The 26,170-nt window shown below is 41.0% G+C and overlaps 1 protein-coding gene across 10 annotated transcripts in view; it reads right to left on the bottom strand.

The window, feature by feature from the left end:
• LOC144501332 (rab effector Noc2-like) overlaps positions 1–26,170 on the bottom strand; it is a 235,784-nt gene that overhangs the window by 40,803 nt on the left and 168,811 nt on the right. For all 10 annotated transcript variants that reach the window (XM_078224952.1, XM_078224958.1, XM_078224954.1 and 7 more), the window contains one exon: positions 9,237–9,399. In XM_078224952.1, coding sequence (XP_078081078.1) covers positions 9,237–9,399 — 163 coding nt within the window. The remainder of the gene's footprint in view (positions 1–9,236; positions 9,400–26,170) is intronic.

The following is a 26,170-nucleotide window of genomic DNA, read 5'->3' as shown; positions in this document are numbered from 1 at the left end:
AGAGAGGTGGATGTTGCTGGTACTGCTGTACCATCTACACATTGGAACCCCAAGAAAAAGGTGAGGCCAGACATGGTGGTCCCAGTGATGGGAGCTCGGAGCCAATTTAAAGGACATACAGGACCCTTAACCCATGTCCCTCTGCTCCTGCCAGCTGGTGTCTCTTTCAGGCAGAGTGCCCAGCAAGGAGGCCCCTCCCCACCAGCCCAAGGCCTACCCACTAAGGATGGTAATAGTGGTGCAGGATGAGGCCCTTAAGTGGTGGTCCGTAAGTAGCCACGTAAAGGCCTCAATTGGCCTCTGGGCAGGAAGGCTGTCTTTAAGCCTTCTCATTCTGAATTTAACAGAGGGAACTGGGAAGGTGGCAAGATCACCACCTCACACTTTGCTTCTCGATCACAGGGACTCCCCAACTCCGAAGCCTCCTCTGGGGCAGGAGAAGGTTATTAAATTCCACCCAAAGTTTTAGTTCGGTGACGTCTCATCAGAAGTGAGGAAATTTAGAAATGCAATGTATTGCAAGCAGGTAAAATGGGCAAGGTGGGAAAAGATCAAAAGGAAAGGACTGTGATAAGGTGGAAGTGATTTGATATTTCCCCTCATCCATCCTACCACAAGTCCTCCCCTCACATCAGGCGGCACGGTAGCACAGTGGTTAGCACTGCTGCTTCACAGCTCCAGGGACCTGGGTTCGATTCCCGGCTTGGGTCACTGTCTGTGTGGAGTTTGCACATTCTCCTCGTGTCTGCGTGGGTTTCCTCCGGGTGCTCCGGTTTCCTCCCACAGTCCAAAGATGTGTGGGTTAGGTTGATTGGCCATGCTAAAATTGCCCCTTAGTGTCGTGAGATGCGTAGGTTAGAGGGATTAGTGGGTAAAATATGTAGGGATATGGGGGTAGGGCCTGGGTGGGATTGCGGTCGGTGCAGACTCGATGGGCCGAATGGCCTCTTTCTGTACTGTAGGATTTCTATGATTTCTAATTTTTTACGGTTGTGATGGAAGGTATCGATTAAATCATTAATTCTGTTTATCTCTCCACAGATGTAGTCTGACCTACTGTTTATTTCAAGTACTTTCTGTTTTATTATAATGAAATAAAGGACAATAGGAAAAAGTAAGGTATCAGAATTAGAATTGATGTTGCTGATTGACTCGCTAGCATCAGCAGCACCTGTGCTGACCTGAATGAACTCTCTCCATGACGCAAGTTCTCTGATCCAACAAATGCATTTCCAATTGATTATCAGGCAGTAGGAATTTCACTGGTCACAGCATGTACAAGAAAAACATGTAGGTGAATTTATTTTCTTGTAGAAAGTGTTCACTAGAAATGTCAACCCGAGGAAATTTTCACCAACATATTTATGCTACTTCATATTGTGACCAGAGGAAACTTTCCACCAGATGCTGCCTATTAAACTTTATATGTCCTAAAATTTAATTTTCATTAAACTTTATGTCAGAACTATCGTCTCACAGAAAGTGCTTCCAAACAAACTTCTTTGCATCATGATTTAAGCAAATTATAGGATTGCGACATTCTATTAGGTCTCCTATACTTAATCTTAGTATTGTATTTGACAACTGAAATGCATTTTTAAAATTGGATTACATTTTGGTTCAAATTTGCACAAATTTGTAAATTTAATGTATAAACAGCAATATATTAACTTTAAAAATAACAAGGGGTAAGTTTTCCCATGTTTCCACGACACAGCAGGAGTGCAGTGCTTTGGGCTTTTACCAAGTCAGGATATCGCAGGAGCTCTTTAAAAATATTAGACGAGTCCTGATTCTGGACTCTATTCTCAGGCTGTCCAATTTTCCAGAGTGCCTCTTAAAGGGTGTGGGTTGGTTCCTGTGAAAAGCACACATCCGGCATTCCCAAACTGGCAGTCTCCATTGCAGAGATAGGTATCTCCTCCTCCTCCTAAATGTTCATGCAGTCAAGCCAGGTTTTTAAAAGCGTCGTGGTTCACAGCCCTTCAGAGGCGTTATGAACTCTAGTCTGCAATTCAATCAGCCTCCCGAACAACTCAAGTTGTATCAAATCGCTAACAAGTCAGAATGGAATGAAACCGGACAAACCACTCAGTATTGACCGAGGCACCAGAAATGACAACAGCAAACTCAATCCTCTCGACTCTTCAAAGTCCTCCTTATTAATATCTGGGGGCTTGTGGAGAGACCTGTCCCATAGACCAGTCAAACAACAGCCTGACATGATCATACTCAAGGAATCATTCCTAAAGGATAATGTTCCAGACACCACCATCACCATCTCTGGGTATGTCCTGCCCCACCAGCAGGTAGAGAGGGAACCAACAAGAGGGAAAAACATACTTGACTTCATCCTCACCAACCTGCCTACAGCAGATGCATCTGTCCATGACAATATTGGTAGGGACACAGTTCTTGTGGAGACGAAGTCCCGTCTTCATAATGAGGATACCCTCCATTGTGTGGTGTGACACAATCATGCTAAATGGTCTAGATTTTAAACAGATCTAGCAACTCAAGACTGGGCAATCATGTGACACTGTGGGCTTGCAGCAGCAGCAGAACTGTACTCAACCACAATCTATAACTTCATGGCCCAACATATCCCCCACTCTACCATTACCACTAAGTCAGGGGATCAAGCCTGGTTCAATGAAGAGGGGAGCATGAAGCATACATTAACATGAGGTGTCAGCCTGATGAACCTACAACATAGGACTACTTGCATGCCAAACAACATAAGCAGCAAGTGATAGAGAGTTAAGTGATTCCACAACCAACAAATCAGATCTAAGAACTGCAATCCTGTAGTCATCAACAGTGTTGGACAATTAAACAACTCGCTCAAGAAACGGCTGAAGGCATTGGATACTGCATAGGCTAAAAGCCCTGACAATATTCCAGTAATAGTGCTGAAGACTTGTGCTCCTGATCTTGCCACACCCCTGGTCAAGCTGTTCCAGTACAGCTACAACACTGGCATCTATCCAGCAATGTGGTAAATTGCCCAGGTATGTCCTGTACACAAGAGCAGGACAAATCCACCCCGACCAATTACCGACCCATCAGTCTACTCTCAATCATCAGCAAAATGATGGAAGGTGGCATCAACAGTGCTATTGAGCGGCATTTGCTCAGCAATAACCTGCTCACATAGTCTGCAGCAGTTCAACAGTGAGTTCAGCATGATCTTCTCAAGGGCATTTATGGATGGGCAATAAATGCTGGCCTAACCAGCGATGCCCATATCCCATGACTGAATTGAGAAACAATAAGGGGACCTTTTGATAGGCAAATTCAAAGGTCATTCTCACACCCCAATGCCAAAAACTGCCCTTCCACCAAACCTCTTGGACGCTCATGCTCCCTATGCCAAGTTCTGCCCTTCAATCCACCCCTAGGCCCCTCATGCACCATTATGGTATTTCCATTCCCACTGATTCTAGGGAGTGTATAATGGTCTAACGAACACTATAGTGTATAGTGGATTGTGTAAAATAAAAGCTTTTAAAATATAATTCACTCATAGCTTTCTCCTTTTTCCAACATAGGAGAAAGCTATAAATGAGCCACTTTTTTGAAAGTTTTTCTTTTACACATACTACAGTGTTCATTGGTTCTAGACGGTGTGTCAGCACGGTGGTGCAGTGGTTAGCACTGCTGCCTCACAGCAGCAGGGATCTGGGTTCAATTCTAGCCTTGGGTGACTGTGTGGTGTTTGCAGGTTCTCCTCGTGTCTGCGTGGGTTACCTCCCAGTGCTCGAGTTTCCTCCCACGCTTCAAAGATGTGGGGATTAGGTTGGTTTTCCATGCTAAATTGCTCTTTTGTGTCTCAAGATGTGTAGATTGGGGGAATTAGCAGGGTAAATATATGGGGTTACATGGATAGAGTCTGGGCAAGATTCTCTGTCAGAGGGTCAGTACAGACACGATGAGCTGCATGGCGTCTTCTGCACTGTAGGGATTCTATGATTCTATAGTGGGTCATGGCATGAGGGGCCATGGGGCAGGATGGAAGGGCAGGGCCTGGCATGGGTCCATTGTGAGTAATGGGTGGGTGGCATGAGGTTGCATGAATGAGGCATGGTGAGTGTTTGAAGGGTGAAGGGGTCTGAGGGGTGAGGACTGGAATGCTTTTTTAAAATTTTATCTGGGAAGGTGTCTCACAACACTGGGACGGACCTGTCAAACAAGCCGCCTCCTCACCCAGCAACCCCTGTGGCTGTCTCCAAAGTTCTTTCCAGGTCGGATGGCCTGACTCAAGCCTTCACCTACACCTTCAACAATGAAGATCCTTGTGCGGGCACTTTCTCCTGAGGTAGGCAGGTCAAGCCGGGGATCCCACTACTCCTCTTGAGGATAAAAACCCAGTCCATCATCTGCTACATCTGTTAAAATTATTAACCAAAAGTGTGCACTCTGTTGAATTTATCAAGTTGACCCAACAGTTTATTAAGTACTTAAAAAGATGAACGCATTGATTAAAGAATAACTTTTGGATCCAACAGCATTTTGGTTATGCTTAATTTGCAATACCTCATTTAAAATCTCTGATAACCAATCAACAATAGCACAATATGTAAAAGAGATATCAACTAATTTATCTTCATTGAATCCTGCATTCAACAGCAGGAATCATCCTCAAAGCCATTAAGAAAAGATATCCTCGTTTTTATATTGTTTTCTGCACACTTTAATTTACATTAGTTTCCGAATAGAATAACTTCCATCACCTCAAGGCATCAAGACATTAAATGTTGAAAAACGTTTAAATATAATGGGCTAGATCTTCCAATAAGTGGCAATGCTGCATGCATCGCTGCTGTCTGTGGAGATAACTGAATGCTTATCTTTCTTTATATTCCAGCCGGGATCTCTGATCTGGGAAGTGAAAGTGTGCATTCAAGTCTGGCAATTTAGTTGCATCGGGGAATGGTTGGGTCGGGGATACTGGGTAGTTAGGTCAGGGTGTATGGGTGTGGGGTGGTGTATTGAATTGCGCTGTTAATCACTAAGATACATCAAAGATTAAACAGCACAACAACTGTGGAGTAAATATCTGGATAAGTAACGCACATCTAGCCCAAATCTCTGACACTGACATCAGTTTAACACAGTAAGAGTTTTAACAACACCAGGTTAAAGTCCAACAGGTTTATTAACCTGGTGTTGTTAAAACTCTTACTGTGTTCACCCCAGTCCAACGCCGGCATCTCCACATCAGTTTAAAATACATTCATAGAGGATCCCACTCCCAGCCTATGTAAATCAGCCCATTGGATGTTTAAACTCCCTGGGCAATTACAGTTTAGCGTAGATGCCAGGACATCTGCGTGGTCCCAATGTACACCAGCAACTTCAGTTCACATGTTTTAAATTTTTTGAGTTGTATGAGAAGCATGGAGCTCCCCAGATGTCTAGTCTATTCCAGTGGATCATGGAAGCAGGTGGAATTTTCATTATAATGTCTAAATCAGGCAGGAGGCACTGTGCTAACACTACTTGTGAACTTTTCCCTTGCTAAACATTGTTTCTAGGACAACTTTAAATAATAGTCAGTTCAAAAGAAAAGAAAAGAAGACTCAAAACGGTAACTCTGTTTCTCTCTTCACATATGCTGCCAGACTTGCTGAGATTTTCCAGCACTTTGTTTATAATGACCATTGGAATTGGTGTCAAGAGTTCGTAGGGACCACACAGCTTTGAAACTATTGCTCCATTTTTTTCTCCTGGCACTGAGATTCTTGTAAGCCTTTGTGGAAACCGTTCAACTATATTTTTCTCTGCAACACCATTGCTGCCATCAATGTGTTTCTCAATAGAAAAGCCCCATCTGAAGTAAAGGTAAAGTCGCCACAGTTCCAGATGACCATGGGCTGCTCTCTCCTTTGAGGAGCTGACTGGCAGTGATTTAACCTGAGGATCACCACACCTCAGGTGAGCAGCACGGATGAGAAGGTGGGGCCTTCAGCCGGTACGGGAATTGAACCCACATTGTTGGCGTCATTCTGCATCACAAACCAGCCATCCAGCCAACTGAGCTAATCAACCTCCATCTGAAATATTGGAAAGGTGAAACACCAAAGGAATCCAAAAAGAACATGCTAAATAAAAGGTACTGTTCTCAGTTCTAATATCCATGCTTATTTGAGCCAGATGTAGAAATCGATTATTTGCTATTAGAACAACTGCTCTTTCATGGACTGTGGAACTAAAGCAGAAAGAAACGGAACTGGTGATGTATGGCCTCCGTAGTGCAAGGGTCTGGCACATATAGGGTTCATGTGGGACTGAGTACAGTTCTGCTCACAGAATGATACAAGAGAGCATGTGACTTGCACCCAAGGTCAGTTGATTTGATTTATTATTGTCACATGTATTGGTATTCAGTGAAAAGTATTGTTTCTTGCACGCTATACAGACAAAGAATACTATTCATCGAGTACATAGGGGAGAAGGAGGGGGTACAGAATGTTTGAGTACAATTTTAAAAGCATAGAACAAGAGTAACAGATAGAATTAGAGGGTATGCTGGGGATAGCTCACAAGAAGTCGCCAGTTGTATGTTGGGACAGAGCCATGTGTACCAGCAGGCATGGAGATAGTCCTACTCTGTACTGCTTCTTTATAAATGATTCTAAGAGTCAATTAAAAACGTAGAGTTAACCTTCGTGTGACAATACAGTTCAGACCTACTGAACTGTAATCGATACCCCACAACAGCCTCAAGCCTGCACATGAGATTTCCTCTCCATTAATTTTGTCTATTTATTCTTAATCCCCATCACATAAACCTTAGTTGCTAACAGTTTAAGATGTCTTTCAAGGCTTTGAAAAATGTTGTCCCCTTCATTCTCACATTCATCTTTACTGGTACTTATGCCAATCTCTTTAAAGTTCACTCGCACACAAATGGGGCATCTAATAACACTAGTACGTTCCTTGTCTCCATTCCATATCTGAATCTACGAATCAAATTTAACAAAAAACGGAACTAGGAAATGTGATTACCATCCTTGCAGAATTAGCACCAAAAAGGAAAGTCGCCTCTCAAAACATTCAATATGCTTTCAATTTAAGCATCAACAGCTTGTGGAAGTCATCATACATGTCATTATTTCAAATAAAAAAACCATGAGATAGAAGCTATTAATATTGGGCCATTAGAAGCTCAGTGGGATCGTATTTAAACATAAATCAACAGTTTCATTCCATCAAAAACTCATGCCGTCTTTCTTTTTAACCTTCCTCACACTTTTCCAACTTCCACTGCTATAACTTACGTTCATACCGTGCCTTTAATGCAGCAAAATATCCCAAAGAGCTTTGCAGGAGTGTTAAACAAAATTTGACACAGTGGGCTTCACTGGCAGATCTGTCATACCTCATCCGAGCAGTTACTTTTACATGTCCCTTGGCCTCAAATGTAAGTTTGAGAGCCCAAATCTGTCCTCATCCAATGGAAACAACATGAAACTTGACAGGAAATCAAAATACAAACAACCAAAGTACATATCCCACACCCCTTATGCGGAGTACATAACGTGTTATCAATTACATTATTAAGGAAAACAGGTGATGGGTATTTGAACACATATCAATCAGGGATAGTTGGAGCACTGCAGGGAGGTCAGGGGTGTTGATGCTGAACAAAGTCAATAAATTCTCTCAACAAGGAAAGGTTTTGTGTCTTAAGTTTTGACTTCACCAACTAACGTGCATCCTGTTAACACATAACACCACTGCAAGACCTTCCAGTTAGTTATTAAGCAGAATTATTTTGGGGTTTTCAACACCAAGGACGGAATTTTGCAGCTCTTCCCCCCAGTGGGACCTTCTGGTCCTGCCAACAGTGATCCCACCACATGTTTCCACGTGTAACGCGAGGGGTGGATTCAATGGGAAATCCCATTGACAGGGGTGGGACCAGAAAATCCTGCTGCTGGCCAACTATGAGCCACCTCCCACCACTGAGAAACACGCCGTGGGGGATGTGGAAAAATCCTCCCCTCTCACCCAAGAATATGGGAGGAATTATCCATCAGGTTAGCATCACCAGAAACCTGTTCTTTCAAGTAAATTGAGTAGGGAGGAAGATGTATTTTTATCCTACAGTTTTACTGAAATTCCATCACTGCAGTTAGTTAAGTCATTAGAGAAAATAAATTGGGACCAACAGTTCCCTACCAGTAATTTGTCCAAGTATCCTTGATATTTAATGTTAATATGCATATTTGAAGTCTTGACTTTCAAATATACAAAATGCCATAGGTATTTTCATCAGGCCATGGACTCATTTTTCTCGTAGTATGCTAATAGCACCCATCTAATCATTAGTGCATGCAATGATTTTACAGGGTCAACTTCATTTAAATAGAGTGGATGAAGGCCCTGTCCAATGTGGTCCTAGGATTCGTAGTTTCCTGAAGGTGAAAGATATGTCACTTTATGTGGGGAAACAAGTGCATCGCTTCTCAGCCTTTTGACTAAGATCAAACGTCAGGTTAAGCCCATTATCAGCTGAAATGTCTTTTCCTATCAGCTTGGATCCTGCATGTCTCTCTTGAGGGAACCATGAATTGGATTGGTTTTTGGTGCAAGCAAAGAGATGGATTAAGAGCTTGCCCTGTCTACTCTGCGCATTGGCTTTGTAACTTTAAAAAGGGAGTACTTCTTTTTAATTTAAAGGAAGTGTTGGCAGGTTTTGCAAAGTGTTACATTTTTGAGGTGGATAGAAACATTGTCTAAGATAAAGATGGATGGCCCTGAGCAAGATGCCTGCACCATGGAACAATGGACTACATGGAGGGGGTCAGAGGCAAGTAAATCATTATAATAGAAGAATGGTTGTCACTTAAATGCCACCTTAGATAAGTGAAAGTCTTTTTCTTTGTAATTATAACCAGAAATCTTTAGTATGTTGTCACTAAAGGTTGAAGGGCACACAGAAAAAGTGGAGAACACCTAAAATGAAATGGTCCAATTTGGAATCAATGCCATAAACAGAAGTAACACTGTCTTTCTGAGGAAGTTTAAGGGCTTTGATGCTCGGTTGCAAGACCTTCAAGAAGATATTTGTCAGATAACTAGTGCACATGCTGGCTAGAAATGGATTAAGAAGGTTAATGCATGGATGTACATTTGATGTAGGAAGTTAATATTCTTGGAGTTTAGGAGCAAAGGAAGGTTATACGAGAGGGGCACTGAGAACCTTGTAGAGAAGCTAAAACACCAACCTCTTCCTTTAGCCCAACTGTACGATCGGTTGACAACAATACTTTGTCCGTGCTCCATCTGAATAGGTCGCAAGTGCAGCTCACTTGTCCGAGCAGTGCTTTTCAATGGCAGAATGAATTTTGGCAACCCCTTGTAAAACCAAGCTCCAGATCTCTTCCAAATCTGTCAAAAATAAGAAATATTACTAATATCACAGAAATTATTTACAAACATAACTCAGTTCAGTATACATTTACTTACTATGCATTTCCCTCCCCTCTTCAGCTAAATACTATTTAAAGTATTCAACATTTTGACACTTCTAGAAATATTTTTTTGAAATACCTCAAAAATGTACACAGGGATTTTCATGAAATTGGTTATTAAACATATTTACAAATTAAACATTCCTCTGTAATTGTTCAGGAATTAGCAAAATGTTTAGGCCTGCCATTGATTGACTATGGTTGCCAAATAGCATTTGCCATTTGGATAGGGCTCCTTAGGCATTATAAAATGATATTGGAAACTACAACCAGGGCCTGGGAGAGGAGTGTGCAGATGGTGCCAAGCACTGGGACCATTTTTCCACTTAATTTGCCTGTTTTTCTCACACCTCAAACTACAATTAGATTTATAAAAAGAATATGATTTCCACATTTTTTAATACAAATGTAATGCAAATTCATATGGAACCTGTGGATAGGCTCTTAATTCACATTGTACAATTTGCACAATAGCTTCTGGGGAAGGAGAAACAATCCATTTCTTCAGTTGAGTCTGTGCTTATTTTTTGTACCATCAACAATTCAATCAACATTTCCTGAGCTGTAGGTACATGTCTGATTGAGAAATCCTGGGGCTAATGTCATTAGTGTAAAAGGGGTACATGCCATTTTTGACATATTGTGGGTTTGGTGTCAGAAAAGTCACAGAGTGGCGCAGTTGAATTAGCAACAAGAGCTGAATTGTTTTGTAAATGTGGTCATTTCTTTGTAGCCACTTTCCTAACATCAACTGATTTCTCTGAGATTATCCTTAAAGAATCAGCATTGAGCCTCCAATTTCACCATTGCTACAGTCACTCTGCCTGCTGATTGCAAGTACACTGAAAGACAAAGGGTGGAATTTTCTCAGAAAAATTCTAAGTGTAAACGGACGAGAAAACAGGAGGGTTTCTGTCAACAACCCCCGCCACCCTCCGAACGGACAGTACCCCTCCCTCCCTCCACCCACCACACCCACCCTCCCCGTCACCCCCCCACCTCCACCATGGACAGCGCAATTTCACACGCAAAACACAGTTATGTGTTTTAACATTAACAAACAAAAACAAAAGTGATCCAGCATGCTTTCATGAAGAGGTGTGAACTTGAGTAGTTGTTGAGCAGGGCTAGAATAGATACTTAAAGTAGCAATACTGTTTTAATCAAATAAAATAATGATCCTTGAAGGCATATTGCTTTAAATCATTTATAATCAATATATTGCTTTAATAGAGATTACAGCAATGCAGCTTCAGTTTGGCAGGTTGGGTCTCTGTAGCCCATCAACACTGAATATAGCAATGGAGAGTCTGAGCTTGTTGCATCTATCCTAATATCATGTGTGGTCATGTTTTAAAAAAAACAACTTTAGTCTACTAAATTGAAATGATTCTCCCCAGCCAAAACAGTAAATGATTTGTTTGCTTATCTGGCTGGTCAGGAAACACCTCTCAGCCACTTGATTGAAAAAGCCCTTGACCTCTGTTTGTGAAAGGGGAGGGGTGGGGCGGTGGGTGGTAGAAGAGAGATGTGTTTATTGGCAGAGAGAATTTAAAATAAAAACCACAAGAGCAAACAATTTTGTGAAACCAAAAGCTTTGGGGAGCCTTCATCGAGGCAGCGAGATAAGAAATGCAGGAGGATAGTGAATAGATTCCTTATTTAAGTCAAGTGAGATGGTCCACTGATCTGGGCTAGCGTGACATATTCTTATGTTGCATCATTACATTAATAAAAGTTGCACTGGTTAAAATAAGTGAATCTTACAACTAACCGTCTGAAGATGTGGCTATGCTAGATTGTCCCTTAGTGTCAGGGGGATTAGCAAGGTAAATACATGTGATTACGGGAATAGAGCCCGGGTGGGATTGTTGTCAGTGCAGGCTCGATGGACCGAATGGTCTTCTTCTGCACTGTGTGGATTCTATGAATTGATTCATACATTTGTCTCACTGCACAACATCGCAGTTCAATAATTCAAACTCAGTCTTGCCTCAGTCCACGTACAGAGATTGATAAAATGCCTGTGCAAAGGACACATTTCTGGTTCCAGTCACAAAAGAGTTTTATTGCTTACATCCCAGCTCCTGCAAGGAGATATCAGGTGTTGTGTGTGTGTGTTACTCCCAAAAGTAAGATGCTCAACATCCTATGGGAGCATTTGATGCCACTGAACCCAAGGTAATACAAAGATGCATCAGTCAAAATTCTTAAGGGGTTGCAGAACAGAGGGACCTGGGTGTATATATGCATTCGTCATTAAAGGTGGCAGGACAGGGGGCGAGAGCAGTTAATAAAAATGTAGTATTCTGGGTTTTATCAAAAGAAGCATAGAGTACAAGAATAAGGAGGTTATGCTGAACTTATACAAGACACTAGTTAGAACTCAGCTGGAATAGTGTGTGCAGGTCCAGACACTGCACTATAGGAAAGATGTGAACACATCAGGAAGAGTGCAGAAGAGGTTTACATAAATGGTTCCAGGGATGAGAAACTTCAGTTATGAGGATAGATTGGAGGGGCTGGGACTGTTCTCTTTCTAGGGAAAATGGCGAAGAGGAGATTTGATAGAGATGTTCAAAATCCATGAGGGGGCTGGACAGAATAGATAGGGAGAAACTGTTGCCGCTTGTAAAAGGATCAAGAAAGAGAAAGCACAGATTTAAAGTGATTTGCAAAACAAGCAAATGTGACATGAGCAAAAGCATTTTCACACCATTCTCCCTGTGTCGGCATGGGTTTCCTCCGGGTGCTCCGGTTTCCTCCCACACTCCAAAGATGTGCAGGTTAGGTGGACTGGCCGTGCTAAAATGCCCCTTAGTGTCAGGGGGACTAGCAGGATAAATACACGGGGTTATGGGATAGTAACTGGGATTGTTGTCAGCGCAGTCTCGATGTGCCAAATGGCTTCCTTCTGCACTGTAGAGATTCTATGATTTTGAGTGGTTCAGATCTGGAATGCACTGCCGAGAAGTCTGGTGGAGGCAGGTTCAATCGAGGAACTCGAGGGCATTGGGTGATTATTTGATCAGAAATAATGAGCAGGGGTATGGGGAAAAGGCAGGGGAATAGGAATGAGTCATGATGCTTATTTGGAGAGCCAGTGCAGACATGATGGGCCATAACAATTCTATGATTCTGCGATATTTTACATGTGCTTCTTAAAATGCAAAAACATTCAATTACCAGTAATCGGAAAAGGGCAATATGATTACAATCTAAATATAGATAGAGATATTTTGCAGTTTGGATATTTTGCATTTCTCATGCTTAAATATAAATGGGATAAAAAGTAGTGCACAGCAGAATGTTGAGTAATTAATTACCTTGAGGATCACTCGACAGATATGACACCAAGGTAGAGTTTTCAGCACCAAAATCTGGCACTAGTCTGAGTGCTATTCCAGTAAAGCCATATGGCCGTTGAGACAGACTTACATTTATTTAGCATGTCCCGAAGCACTATACTGCCAACTAAATACATTTGAATTGCAGTCACGGTTGTAATTTAGGAAATGTGGCTGCCAAATTGCACACGGCAAACTCTTAAAAACAGCAATGGATAATGGCTGCATCTTTTTTAAAACTGAGGTATAAAAATTAGTCAATACACCAGGGATAACACACCTGCTCTTCTGCAAAATATAGCTCTGGGATATTTTGTGCCTACCTGGGATGCTCTCAGTGTAACGTCTCATCCAAAAGACAATGGGAGGAATTCTCCCTTTTTCTAAGGGTCTTTGGGGTTGGGTGGGCTCGGGCTGGGGTCAAGATGTTGACCTCACCACTCTTCCCCAGGAAGAGGGTCTCATGGCTAAGAATACCCCTTCTAGCCCTGGCAGACCTAAAGATCACCCCTGGCATGGGGATTTCAGGCAGTTCCGTGATGAAGATCTTAATTTCTGTCTGTCAACTCTGAAACTTTGAAGTGGCCAGGTCACTTTAATCTCTATGCCTCCTCTACAGCTTGCAGGCTTTTAAATCACAACAGCACTCCATTCTGAAGCAGGGATTTCCCTTTCTCTCTATCAGAAGCTGCCAGCGTAAGAAGACGCCTTTGAAGTCCTCTGACAGAGAGGAGATGTCAGTTTCACGGGGGGAGGGGGGGGGGTCCCTTCACTACAGCTGTGCACTCAGTCCCAGTGTATTCACCTAGCTTTTATTTGAAGTCTCTGAGCCTTCCTAGCAAGCTGAAACCTTTGAAACCCTCTCTATTCCATTTGGAAATCTTTGCTCTCTGTCAATTTCATGGTGCAGTGCTTTGAAATAGGCTTCCATTGACAGCTTAAGGAGTTTCTGCTCATCCTACAGTCAACTGTGTTATTTACATTTGCCTTCACACTTGAATGCATCTCAAGTACCTCCATTATTCCTCACCACAATGTTTACATAGACTCTAAGCCTGATTGAGAGCTGTTGTTTCTTCAAAGGGAATAAGTGGTCTGCAAAAGAGGAAATGGAACCACTGCATTTTAATTGGGTTGTCACCCACTATGGGCAGGAACCCAATCGGAGCCAGCGGGGTAGGTCAGGTGAATCTTGATTGCCTTGACGCCTGTCGGTAATCCCAATTTTTGGCCGACGCCTCATATAGTGGGGCATCGGAATTCACATTGGCCATCTGAGGAGGCTGGAAAATCCAGCCCAATACCTCCGATTGTGGAGCACTAGAGTGGGACCTGATCCACAACATTCTGACTCAGAGGTGAGAGTTTTATCAACTGAGCCAAAGCTGACTGTAGTGCCTTCCTACATGCATTAAAAGCATCACTGCAGCAATTCTTTTCTAAAAGTGGATTTACTAAGTCACTACCAAGTGAAGATTAGTGTTTTACATTAACTACATCACAGCTTTAACCAGGAACCAATTGTCCCCAAATCATTATGTCAAACGTTTTTGTATTAATTACTATATAACTCAGTGCACAGTATAAATATTCCCTCTTGCATGTTAGAAACGGGAAGTTTAGCAGAGAAGAATGTCATTCTGAAATTAAGTTGGTTTCCACATTCTTCTCAACTTTTCTTTTGTATTAAATCTATTGACTTGAACCCCTACATTCCATTCTCAAGAGTTTATGAAACACAGACCAAAGAGCTGAATTCCAGAGCTGAAGTGACGACTGCCCTTGACAACAAGGAAGCATTTGACCAAGTGCAGCAGCAAGGAGCCCTAGCAAAATTGAGGTCAATGGAAATCAGGGAGAAAACACTCCACTGGTTGGAATTAGACCGAACACAAACGATGATGATTGTGGTTGTTGGCAGTCAATCATCTCAGCCCCAGGCCATCGCTGCAGTTCCTCTGTGTAGTGTCCTAGGCCAAACACCTTTAGCTGTTTCATCAATAATCTTGCTTGCATCATAAATCTGAAGTATGGATGTTTGTTGATGATTCATAACTCCTCAGGTGCTTGAAGCAGTCTGTACCCGCCTGCAGCAAGACCTGGACAATATTAAGGCTTGGGCTCATAAGTGGGAAGTATCATTGATGCCACAGAAGGGTCAGGTAATTACCAAGTCCAACAAGAAATAATCTAACCATCTCCCCTTGAAATTTCCATTGCTGAAATCCCCCAAGGCCGAATTTTCCGAGTCACCATTGATCAGAAACTATAGGCAGCATTGTGGCAAGCACTGCTGCTTCACAGTGATTAGCACTGCTGCCTATCAGTGCCAGGGACCCAGGTTCAATTCCGGCCTCTGGTGACTGTGTGGAGTTTGCACATTCTCCCCATGTTGGCGTGGGTTTCTTCCAGGTGCTCTGGTTTTCTCTCAGTCCGATGACACACTCAAAACATATGTGGGTTCAGTTGATCAGCCATAATAAATTGCCCCCTAGTGTCAGGGGGATTAGCAGGGTAAATGCATGGGGTTACAGAGATAGGGCCTGGGTGGCATTGTTGTCAGTGCAGGCTCAATGGGCCAAATGGCCTTCTTCTGCACTGTAGCGATTCTATTCTATGATTCTATGAAACTTAACTGGCCAAGCCATATAAATACTGTAGTTACAAGACAGATCAGAGGTTAAAAATTCTGCAAAGAATACTTCACTTCCTGGATCCCAAAAGCCTGTCCACTATCTGCAAGGCACATATAAGGAGTGTGACGGAATGCTCTCCATTTGTCTGGATGAGTACAGCTCCAGACAATACTCAAGAAATCTGATGCAATCTACAACAAAACAGCCCTCTTGAATGGCCATCTACCACCTTAGACATTCACTTGCACCACCACCAGAACACAGTGGCAGTGTTGTGGATCATTTATAAAGTGCACTACGGCAACTCGCAAAGCTTCTTCAATAGCACCTTCCAGACCAAACCTCCACAAAATGTGGTCTAACGGTAAGTATAGCCATATCAGAACAGTCGATAAATACATTTGTGGGAAATACTGCCAGATAATAGGAACGAAGACTCATCCTTGATGCAACAGGAAAATAAAGACATCTCTGCCCTCTGACAAAGTGTCAATTGCCACCTTGTTATTATTGCCGGTTAAAGTTTAAGACAAATGACAAAGACTTCTCGTACTTGTTTGGAAGGCTATCCTTGTGCTGGATTTGATTTAGAAGTTGAGCAAGAAGAGTATACAGATTCTAGTGAGGTCTTTCTTCAGGAACCCATGTATGGATTGACAAATCTCTTTAGATAGTTTAATTAACAGATCCTGCCCCTGTATACAAGTCAGTGTAAAGACATCTTCAATTTCATTTTCCTCCTCATTCATGCACTATTTCTTCAGAAGTGGAACTAAGGCTCACAAGTCTATAGAAATATCCATATCTGGATCTGTGAAATAACTAGTTGCATAGTCACTGACAAAATAGAAAGTACATCTTTATATTTGTAAAGAAGCCAACTCCAAAAAATTCCTCATGATACAGGAATTGCAGAAACTGCAAAGACAAAGGCCCTAAAATTCCAAGATCCTTGATCATTATCAAAAGACCAGCAGCACGAGTTCAACCAACTAACAACCACATTTCTGACTTCACCAGAAATCAAAGGATCAGCTCAGCTCAATTTTGCTGGGCTGGAAAAGGTGCAACTCAATCAGCAAATGCTGAAATGCTTCTGGGAGCTTGGCAAAATATGTGGAGACAGTGAAAGGAAGTTCTTCTGAGGCTGCAGCTGTTGACATTTAAAGCTAAAACTTTCTCAAAGTAGAATCAGCATGCAGGAAGATGAAAACATGGCTCCAACAAGGAACAAGTGAGAAAAGAGAAAAACACTTCTCAGATTGATGTCAATATTCTTCAAAATGAAAATATATACGAGAGGGATGGAATTGATGGAAGTGGTTGGCAAAAGAGATCCCTTAGCACAGCTATCAGGAAGGTATGGAAGGATGCAGCATGGCAGTCACAACTCCTTAATTGCCAGAAACCTCCCCTAGTGTAGCAAGATGTTTATTGGCTCCACAAGATCAGCAAAGGTAAGTGTGATGGCAACGAGCTAATATTCACCCATCTTTTTTTAGTAATCCAGTAAAGATAATAGCTTTGCTTCAATTTTACTTCGCCCTATTCTGCTCACGCACGTGAGCCATCCAGACAGATTTCCCCACCACATGGAAAAGAGCAGCTGTTACAGCAAACTGGCAACACACAGATCATATTATCCCGTATGCTTGGCACCCAATTATTGTGGCAGAATTCTTCAGTATAATTAGGTTTGTTAATATGTGAAAACACCTTAGCACCATTCATTTGGCTTCTAGCTACTCCGCTTTGTACACAACATAGTATTAAACATAGAGCAAAGAAAATAAAAATCATTCATTCAGTGTGCCATACTTAATGGTTGTAAAACCATTCAATCAAAATGTTCTCATCGGCAAACTGAATTGATATGGGTACACCAATGCTGCCCTCAAGTGGTTCTACAATAATATTTCCATGAAAATCTAGGTAGAAAGATTAAGCACAAAGATTAATATTGGAGACCCTGTATAATTCCTAATTATTATCAATAAAGCTGAATTCCATCTAAGAACACCACTTTAGGCCGCAGCCTCTGAATTCCTTAAGCAATCTTTCTCAAAAGTGACCTGTAAAAATAAGCAAGAAGTTGAAGACATGTTTACTGAAATTTACAATTGGAATCCAAAATTGGTATCATTTACTTCAATGAAAACAATTTGACTTCAGATTATGCCCAAGAATCGTGACATTCTAGACCTGCTTACTCAAGCCTGACATCAACAAATTCTAAGTATTGTAAAAAGAAACACATCTAGATGTGAAAAGTATTTTTCCACTGACATTTCCACTTTCCATTGACACTGACCCCACCAGAAACGTCCAATGAACATAAACCAAAACTGAACTGCAATCTCAGCCAACACAAGACAAACTCAACAAATGTTCAAATGTTGATGTCTGTTAGGTTTTGATAACATATCTCAATTGTTTACCATCACAAACATCGGATTCAAAAAATAATCTGGGCATTGAGTTTAAAAATTGACAAGTCATGTTGCAGCTTTATAGAACCTTAGTTAGGCCACACTTGAAATATAGTGTTCAATTCTGGTCGCCACACTACCAGAAGGATGTGGAGACTTTGCAGAGGATACAGAAAAGATTTACCAAGATGTTGCCTGGTATGAAGGGCATTAGCTATGAGGAGAGGTTGGAGAAACTTGGTTTGTTCTCACTGGAACGATGGAGGTTATGGGGCAACCTGATAGACGTCTACAAGATTATGAGAGGCATGGACAGAGTGGATAGTCAGAAGCTTTTTCCCCAGGGTGGAAGAGTCAATTACTAGGGGGCGCAGGTTTAAGGTGCGAGGGACAAGGTTTAAAGGAGATGTACGAGGCAGATTTTTTACACAGAGGGTGGTGGGTGCCTGGAACTCGTTGCTGGGGAAGGTAGTGGAAGTGGATATGGTAGTGACTTTTGAGGGGCATCTTGACAAATACATGAATAGGATGGGAATAGAGAGATATGGTCCCCGGAAGGGTAGGGGTTTTTAGTTAAGTCGGGCAGCATGGTCGGTGCAGGCTTGGAGGGCCGAAGGGTCTCTTCCTTTGCTGTAATTTTCTTTGTGCTAATCCAGACCATTACTGAGCTCACCAATAGGAATGAATGAATTGTCATTAGAAATAGCATGTTATCACATCCTCATTATATTATGGAGCACTTGACAACCAATAAATCTTTTCTGAAGTGCAGTCACTGTTCTTAAGCAAAAGCAATTGCTAATTCACACAGTTAAGTCCCACAAATGATATGAATTACATTTTAGGGGGGGGGGCTGTTCTTGTAAGCATACTAATATGGGATTTTTTACATCCATCTGAACAAGAAAGATTTACGGTTGCATCTGCAAGAATTCACCTCTAGTAATACAAGGCTCCTTCTATATTGAAATGGGCAGTCAGCCCAATTTATGTACTTAAGTTGTGCTGTAGGGCTTGTATTTACAAGCTAAGCTAGCAAGTCATAGATGAAAATGCAATTAATTGGGCCAAGATGACTTTATATGGTGGGGGTTGGACTGGGCTGCTAATTTTCCCTTACTGCCTGAAACTCGTACAGGATAAGCATCATGTCCAAATTTCTGAAGTCTGAAAATTACCCCTCGAGTTGCAAACAGATCTTAACAACATAAATGCTTTCACCAATTTAAAACAGCAGTTAACTACTTCTTTCCATTTCCTGACCATACTTTGAATTAGTCAAATTACACAAGAAATAACGCCTTGAGCTTGCAATACAAACTGGAACTTAAATTGAAGTACAAATCAAAAGTTGCATAATTCCACATCTCCCACTGTGCAATCAACCACTAAATAGATTGAACAGTAAGTGAGTGTTATAAAGTCTTCACAGTAATTTATCTTGCTGTACCATTTCACATTTCCAAATCACCAATAGGCAAATAGGGCTCCCTCAACCTTTTTTTTCTTATACGACTGGCCCATCATTTGCTTGATTTTAAAACTCTTTCCCAACAGATTTGTTGCCTTATTTCTTACCAGTTATGATTGCTTTTTCTTTACTTCACTGACTTTGTAATGAATGCCATTTATCTGAATAATCATGGAATTTGTATTTAACTGAAAACAGTAACTACATATAAATAAATATTATGCAATCCAATTTTATTGATCTAATCCTGCTTAGGTTAAACATATGAATATTACCCAGCTGGAATTGTGCAATCTGGTGCACCATCAGGGTGTATTAAACCACAATGCATATGATCTGCTAAAATGGTAAGATGTATATACCCCTGTTCACGATATGTCTGAGTAGCAAGCAAGGGTTTCAACCCACAATTTGACACCTTCTATAATGTAAATTTAGCTATGCTCCGGTCACTATTTTCCAAGTGTTCCTTTACCTTCAGATGATTCATTTGCAATGCTTCATTACCCAGAGCCAAATCAAACAACTGCTTTGCAACACATGTAATGCACTCAGGCCTGTTTAAAAAATTCCTTTGCATTTTGACTGCAAGTTTTGTTTCCATCCAGTCTAAATTCTAATCGCAAACCTTATGTCATTGCTTAAAATTTCATCTTAAAATCTGTCAGTCTGATGATCTTAATTTCTAACATCTAAATCTACGATTCTAGAATCCTGAATGTTTGGTAATAACCAGTTACTTCAATGAATAAAAGACTTCCGATTGTAACAAGAAATCACAATATATTAGACCCCTTTACTAAATTTCCACATCAGCGATTTCAAAGTATTGTAAAAGGAAACACATCTAAATGTAAGAAGTATTTTTTCACTGACATTGTTTAAACACCACCAAAAGTTTATCCTTTGAACCTAAACTGAAACTGGATCCCATTGTTGCAATTTCAGCAAATACAAGACAAACTAACAAGTGTTCAAATGTTGCTTTTGAAACCATTCTGACCACACAGTTTTGATAATGTATCTCAATTGGTTAATATATTTTTTTTAATCTTTCAAAAGATAATTTCTGTAATCTTCAGATGGCACAATTCTGAAAGGGTTGTACAGAGTCCTGGTTGTATATGTGTACCAATTGTATAAAATGGTATACATATACAATCAGGTTGAACAGGAAGATGAAATAGAGGCTTAGCGTACAAAAGCAAGTTATGATGACCCTTCACTGCTTCAACCAAAGCTGGAGTATTGAGAGTAATTTTGGGTACCACATTTTAGAAAGCTTGTGAAGGCTTTAAAGAAGGATGTTATAAACTCTGGGATTTACAAGGTGGTTACGTTTTCTAATCTCTCCTTAAATTTGAAGTAAACCAATATTAATTTGAAGTAAAACAACAGAGAGGGATAACAGTCATACTAAATTTTACCTGGAGACTGATCCAGGTGATACGATTTTCACAGGAAAAGAAACCCACACAGAAACCTATTGAAAATCGAGAGACAGTTTTCACGCCTTGACACAAAAGAAGGGACAGATTCTTTTTGGAGAGAGACATGGAGAGAGTGTGTAGAGAAGCAGCAACTAGGGTTTAAAAAGTAGGGGGTAAAGATTGCTTTTGTGTTAGCAACTAGGCACAATGCCAGTTACAACTGGTTCTTTGTTCAGAGATAAAATGACAGAACAGAAGGGACCATTGGAGATTTAAGAAACAAAGAGTCACCTAGGTGGACCTTGCTGGTTTAAATCAGTTCTGGAATAGAGGAAAAGAGTGATATAGTGGCAATGTCACTGAACTAGAAATCCAGAGGCCACATGACAGTTGAAGGTATTTAAACTCAAGTAATTAATACATTTGGAATAGAAAGCTAGTCTCAGTAATTTATATATATGACCATGGAGCTTTTATCGATTATTATAAAGACCCATCCGGTTCATTATTGTCCTTTAGGGAAGGAAAGCTGCCGTCCTTGCCTGGTCTGGCCTACATGTAATTTCAGACACACAGCAATGTGGTTGACTCTAAACTGCCTTCTGAAGTGACCGAGTAAGCCACTCAGTTCAAGGGCAATTAGGGATGGGCAACAAATGCTGGCTTCGTCAGCAATGCTCACATTCCATGAAAGAATAATGGACTCAGAATAAGTGGACAAATTTTCAAAGGACACTGCAAATTTCAACCTAGTGTGGCAGAGAGAAGTGAGTCTTCTGGAAATTTGGGAGGAACTTGGGACTTGATTTTTAAGGCTGTATATCCACCAGAAGCATAGCATCATGTGATAATGTTTCATAAGGTATACTTTGTTTGCAGTAGTTATTTAATACAAAAGCACTTTTTCTTTAGTTTGGAGTATTAGATGGCTATTAAGTAATGTTTACTCTATGTTGATGTTAATTTACTTGTTCCAGTAAAACATCTCAAAATGTAAAATCCTGTCCTTCAGTTATCTCCGTCAGTCGCTGAGAAATTCATCTCTTTTAAAAATGTTCTCTCTAAGGACATCAGAACAGGGTGCAGGAATGGTTTTTCAGAATCGTTCAAGGGATGAGATACCTTAGTTATGCGACTGTATTGGAGAAGCCAAGGTAGTTCTCCATAGAGAAGGGAAGGTTAAGGGGAGATTTGATAAAGGTGTCCAAAATTAGGAGGAGTCTGGACAGATTGAATAGAGGAAAATTGTTCTCATTGGCCGAAGGATCAAGAGCCCGAGGACACAGATTTAGAGCGAGTAGCAGAAGCACCAAGGGTAGCATGACGAGAAAATGTTTTATGCAGTGAGTGGTTAGAATCTGGAATGTACCAGCTCTAGAAGTGGTGGAGGCAAATTGAAACATGGGTTTTAAAAGGGAATTAAATAAGCATCCGAAGGGGAAAAAATTGCAAAGCAACAGAGAAAGGGTGAGGAGTGAGATCAAAATTCCATTTGACTTCTGTTTGCGGCTGGCACTGTAAGGTCCCTTTAAGCTTACATTTTGAAACGAAAGCTGTGTGTATATAGCCAGTCGTTCCCCTTGCAATTTATTCGCGATAGTTATGCAACGTAAAAGGGAACATTGAGTGGAACTAGTTAAGTTGCTCTTGCAGAGAACCAGCACAGGCTCAACAGGTCAGTTGGCATCCTTCTGCACTGTAATAAATCTATAATTCATACATTCACTTTTATACCCGAGGCTACAAAAACACTTGGAAAAGTTAGATTTTACTGAATGAGGTGTATCGGGGGATTTTAATGATGTACTAATTTCATGATTACTCCTACACAGCCTCATTGCTCCTGACAAAGTATTTCTTGAATGATATATTTCTCCATAGTAAGAAGTCTCACAACACCAGGTTAAAGTCCAACAGGTTTACTTGGAATCACGAGCTTTCGGAGCGCTGCTCCTTCATCAAGTGAGTCTCACCTGATAAAGGAGCAGCGTTCCAAAAGCTTGTGATACCAAATAAACCAGTTGTACTTTAACCTGGTGTTGTGAGACTTCTTACTCTGCCCACCCCAGTCCAACGCCGGCATTTCCACATCATATTTCCCCATTGTAAGAAATTTCACAGCTTTAAAATAATCTTTCAAAAGTTTGTTTACAATATTTAATCTCCTACTCGAGTGCCAGGTATATGTCCCAACTGTTTATTTCGGTATGTTTAAAATTTAAAAGTTAACCGATTCAGTGCTTTGTTTTTACTTCCTGGCTTGCTACCTGTGAGAATTCTTCAATGTGATTAGCTGCTTACCCTGCTTGATGACATCACAGCTGTTGGATGCCTGGAGGTCCCTTTGGTTTGGTGCATAATTCAAACTGACCTCAGGAAAGGGGAAGTGTGCGCCACAGAGGTCACTAGATTTTGTGCTCAGCTTTTTTCCAAGATCAGCACTGGGCACCATTGGTTCACCACAAATTCACGCAGCCCACTGACATTGCAATGCATTATCCACGTGTTAACATATTAAACCAAAGCTATTACACAAGATAATTACATGTGTTAATGCAATAGTGTATTCACATATTGAACAGGCAGAATTGCATGTTAGCAAATTTTATTGAACTGTATTTGTCAGTTTCATCCCACCGTATTGGAAGCAAGGATTTTCTGACGGTATAAAAAAATCAACCATAAAATGTAACAGTTCAGAAATTGAAAACTGTTGCTTTTCAAAGGATAAAAATCTTCAGCTGTTGCATTTTATTATAGCAATAGCAGTTTAATGGGCCATACTTTTGATGAGCTTTGAGCCGCCTTTTCCTTTTGAATGCCACTTAAAAGTGCTCCCTAATCTGAGGTGCATCTGAACTGACTGCTTATTGCAGGGATTTCAAGTTCTTTCACAAGATAAAAAAAAGACATCCGGAACACACTCCAAGCAAAATGCATAATTTGCAAAGAGAGGGGGAGGTTTTTTAAAAAGGCAAGGGAAATGGCACAGTTCCTTTCGTGAAATACAGGACACTAAAAAGGGACAATGATATAGATGTAAAGCTGTCCACATAGTTCAGAGATATATGAAAGACTAACAGGGCAGCGATACTGATTGATTTTAACCATCCCAAGACAGACTAGAATAAAGATCACTCTTATGTTCAAAGTACAGAATACCTTTTAGTAGACATTTAGAACCAAAAGGGAAGAAGATATAGCTTGATTTAATTCTTGGAAATGAAGGCAAATAAATGAGGAATAGTTGGCAAACAAAAAGAAAATAGTACCACAGTTTGGATGAGTTAAACGTAAAAACAGAAGAGCGTGTCATACTGGGAAAAAAAGCAACATTCAGAAACTTTCAAGGGAATCTGCCCTAAATGAAATGAGCAGGAAAGTAAACAAGTCAACAGATCATCCAGTCGTAAATTTCCAAATATGAGATGTAGAATGCAAAATAGGGCAAAAAAAGCGTATTAAATCGAAACTGAATCTGAAAATTGAGGCATCTGATAAAGTTTAGATCCAACATTAAAAAAGATAATCATTAGAAATGTCGAAGTTGAGTGCGGCACGGTGGCACAGTGGTTAGCACTGCAGCCTCACAGCATCAGGGACCCGGGTTCAATTCCGGCCTCGGGTGACTTTCTATGTGGAGTTTGCATATTCTCCCCGTGTCTGCGTGGGTTTCCTCCAAATGCTCCGGTTTCCTCCCACAGTCCAAAGATGTGCGGGTTAGGTTGATTGGCCTTGCTAAATTGCCCTGTGTCAAGGGGACCAACAGGGGTAAATATATAGGGTTAGGGCCCGGGTAGGATTGTTGTCGGTGCAGGCTCGATGGGCCGAATGGCCTTCTTCTGCACTGTAGGGATTCTATGATTCTACGATGATTAAAAAGGAGATTAGAGGGATGAAAATGGAATATGAAAAAAGGCAAGCAGATAATATAAAAGAAAATAGTAACATCTTTTGTCAGCATATTAAAAGTTCAAGATCAGTCAGAGAAAAATTTGGACCAATCGGAGATGAATGAGGGAATCAAAACATGGAGGATGAAGCCAAGCTAGAGATACTAACTGAATATTTGGTGAGAGTTTTTACAACTGATGTTGAAAGTGGGAATGTGGGATATGAAATGATTGTTAGAGATAACTGTAAAATCAACTTGAAATACTAAGGCTCATAACACTCGCAGCAGAGCAGGCCAAGAGGAGATATAATAGAAGCGTCTAAAATAATGGAAAAGCTTTTGATAGGATGAATACGAGAAACTATTTTCTCCAGTTGAGGAGTCAGTTATGACAAATCATAAATTTAAGTTTCTTTACACAGAGCAACATCAAAGCATAGAATGCTTCACTACAGGATGTGATCGCAATTGAGACCCTTACACACTTTCAGGAAAAATTGAATAATATTTACAGAGAAAGAAAGGGCATGATCTTACGAGCTGTTCACGTCAGAGAGTTGGGAAATCTGTGGAATTCACTACCACAGAAAGTAGTTGAGGCCAAAACATTGTGTGATTTTTAAGGAGAAATCAGATAAAGCTCTTGGGGCTAAAGGGATCAAAGGATAGAGGGCGGAAGGCTGATCAGGGTGTGGAATTAAGTGATCAGCTATGATCATAATGAATAGCGGAGCAGGCTCGAAGGGCCAAATGGCTTACTCCTGCTTCTATTTTCTATGCAGGGCCAGAATGTTACCACCATGTCAGGCTCCCTTGCTGCAGTGAGGTTGGAGAATTTGGTGCCCAGCCAAATCTCCATTCACTGTGGCAGGATGGGAAAATCCCACCGGTGTGAATGGTGGTAACATTCTGGCCATGCATAGAAAATAGAAGCAGGAGTAAGCCATTTGGCCCTTCGAGCCTGCTCTGCTATTCATTATGATCATGGCTGATCATCTAATTCCATACCCTGATCAGCCTTCCGCCCTATATCCCTTTAGCCCCAAGAGCTATATCTAATTCCTCCTTAAAAATCACACAATGTTTTGGCCTCAACTACTTCCTGTGGTAGTGAATTCCACAGATTTCCCAACTCTCTGGATGAAGAAATTTCTCCTCACCTCAGTCCTTAAAAGTTTACCCCTTTACCTCAAACTATGACCCCGAGTTCTGGACTCCCCCACCATCGGGAACATTCTTTCTGAATCTACTCTGTCTAATCCGGTTAGAATCTTATAAGTTTCTATGGGAGGCAATGGTGTAGTGGTATTGTTGCTGGACTAGTAATCCAGAGACATAGAGTAATGTTCTGGGGACCCGGGTGAAATCCCACCATAGCAGATCGTTAAATTTGAATTCAGTGTAAACATCTGAAATTAAAAGTCTAGTGATGACCATGAAATCATTGTCAATTATTGTAAAAACCTATCTGGTTCAAAAA

The sequence above is a fragment of the Mustelus asterias genome, chromosome 12 (assembly GCF_964213995.1).
Source record: "Mustelus asterias chromosome 12, sMusAst1.hap1.1, whole genome shotgun sequence".
NCBI classification, from domain to species: domain Eukaryota; kingdom Metazoa; phylum Chordata; class Chondrichthyes; order Carcharhiniformes; family Triakidae; genus Mustelus; species Mustelus asterias.
The sequence above is the reverse complement of the archived record's forward strand: the minus strand, read 5'-3'. Positions and strand labels throughout refer to the sequence as shown.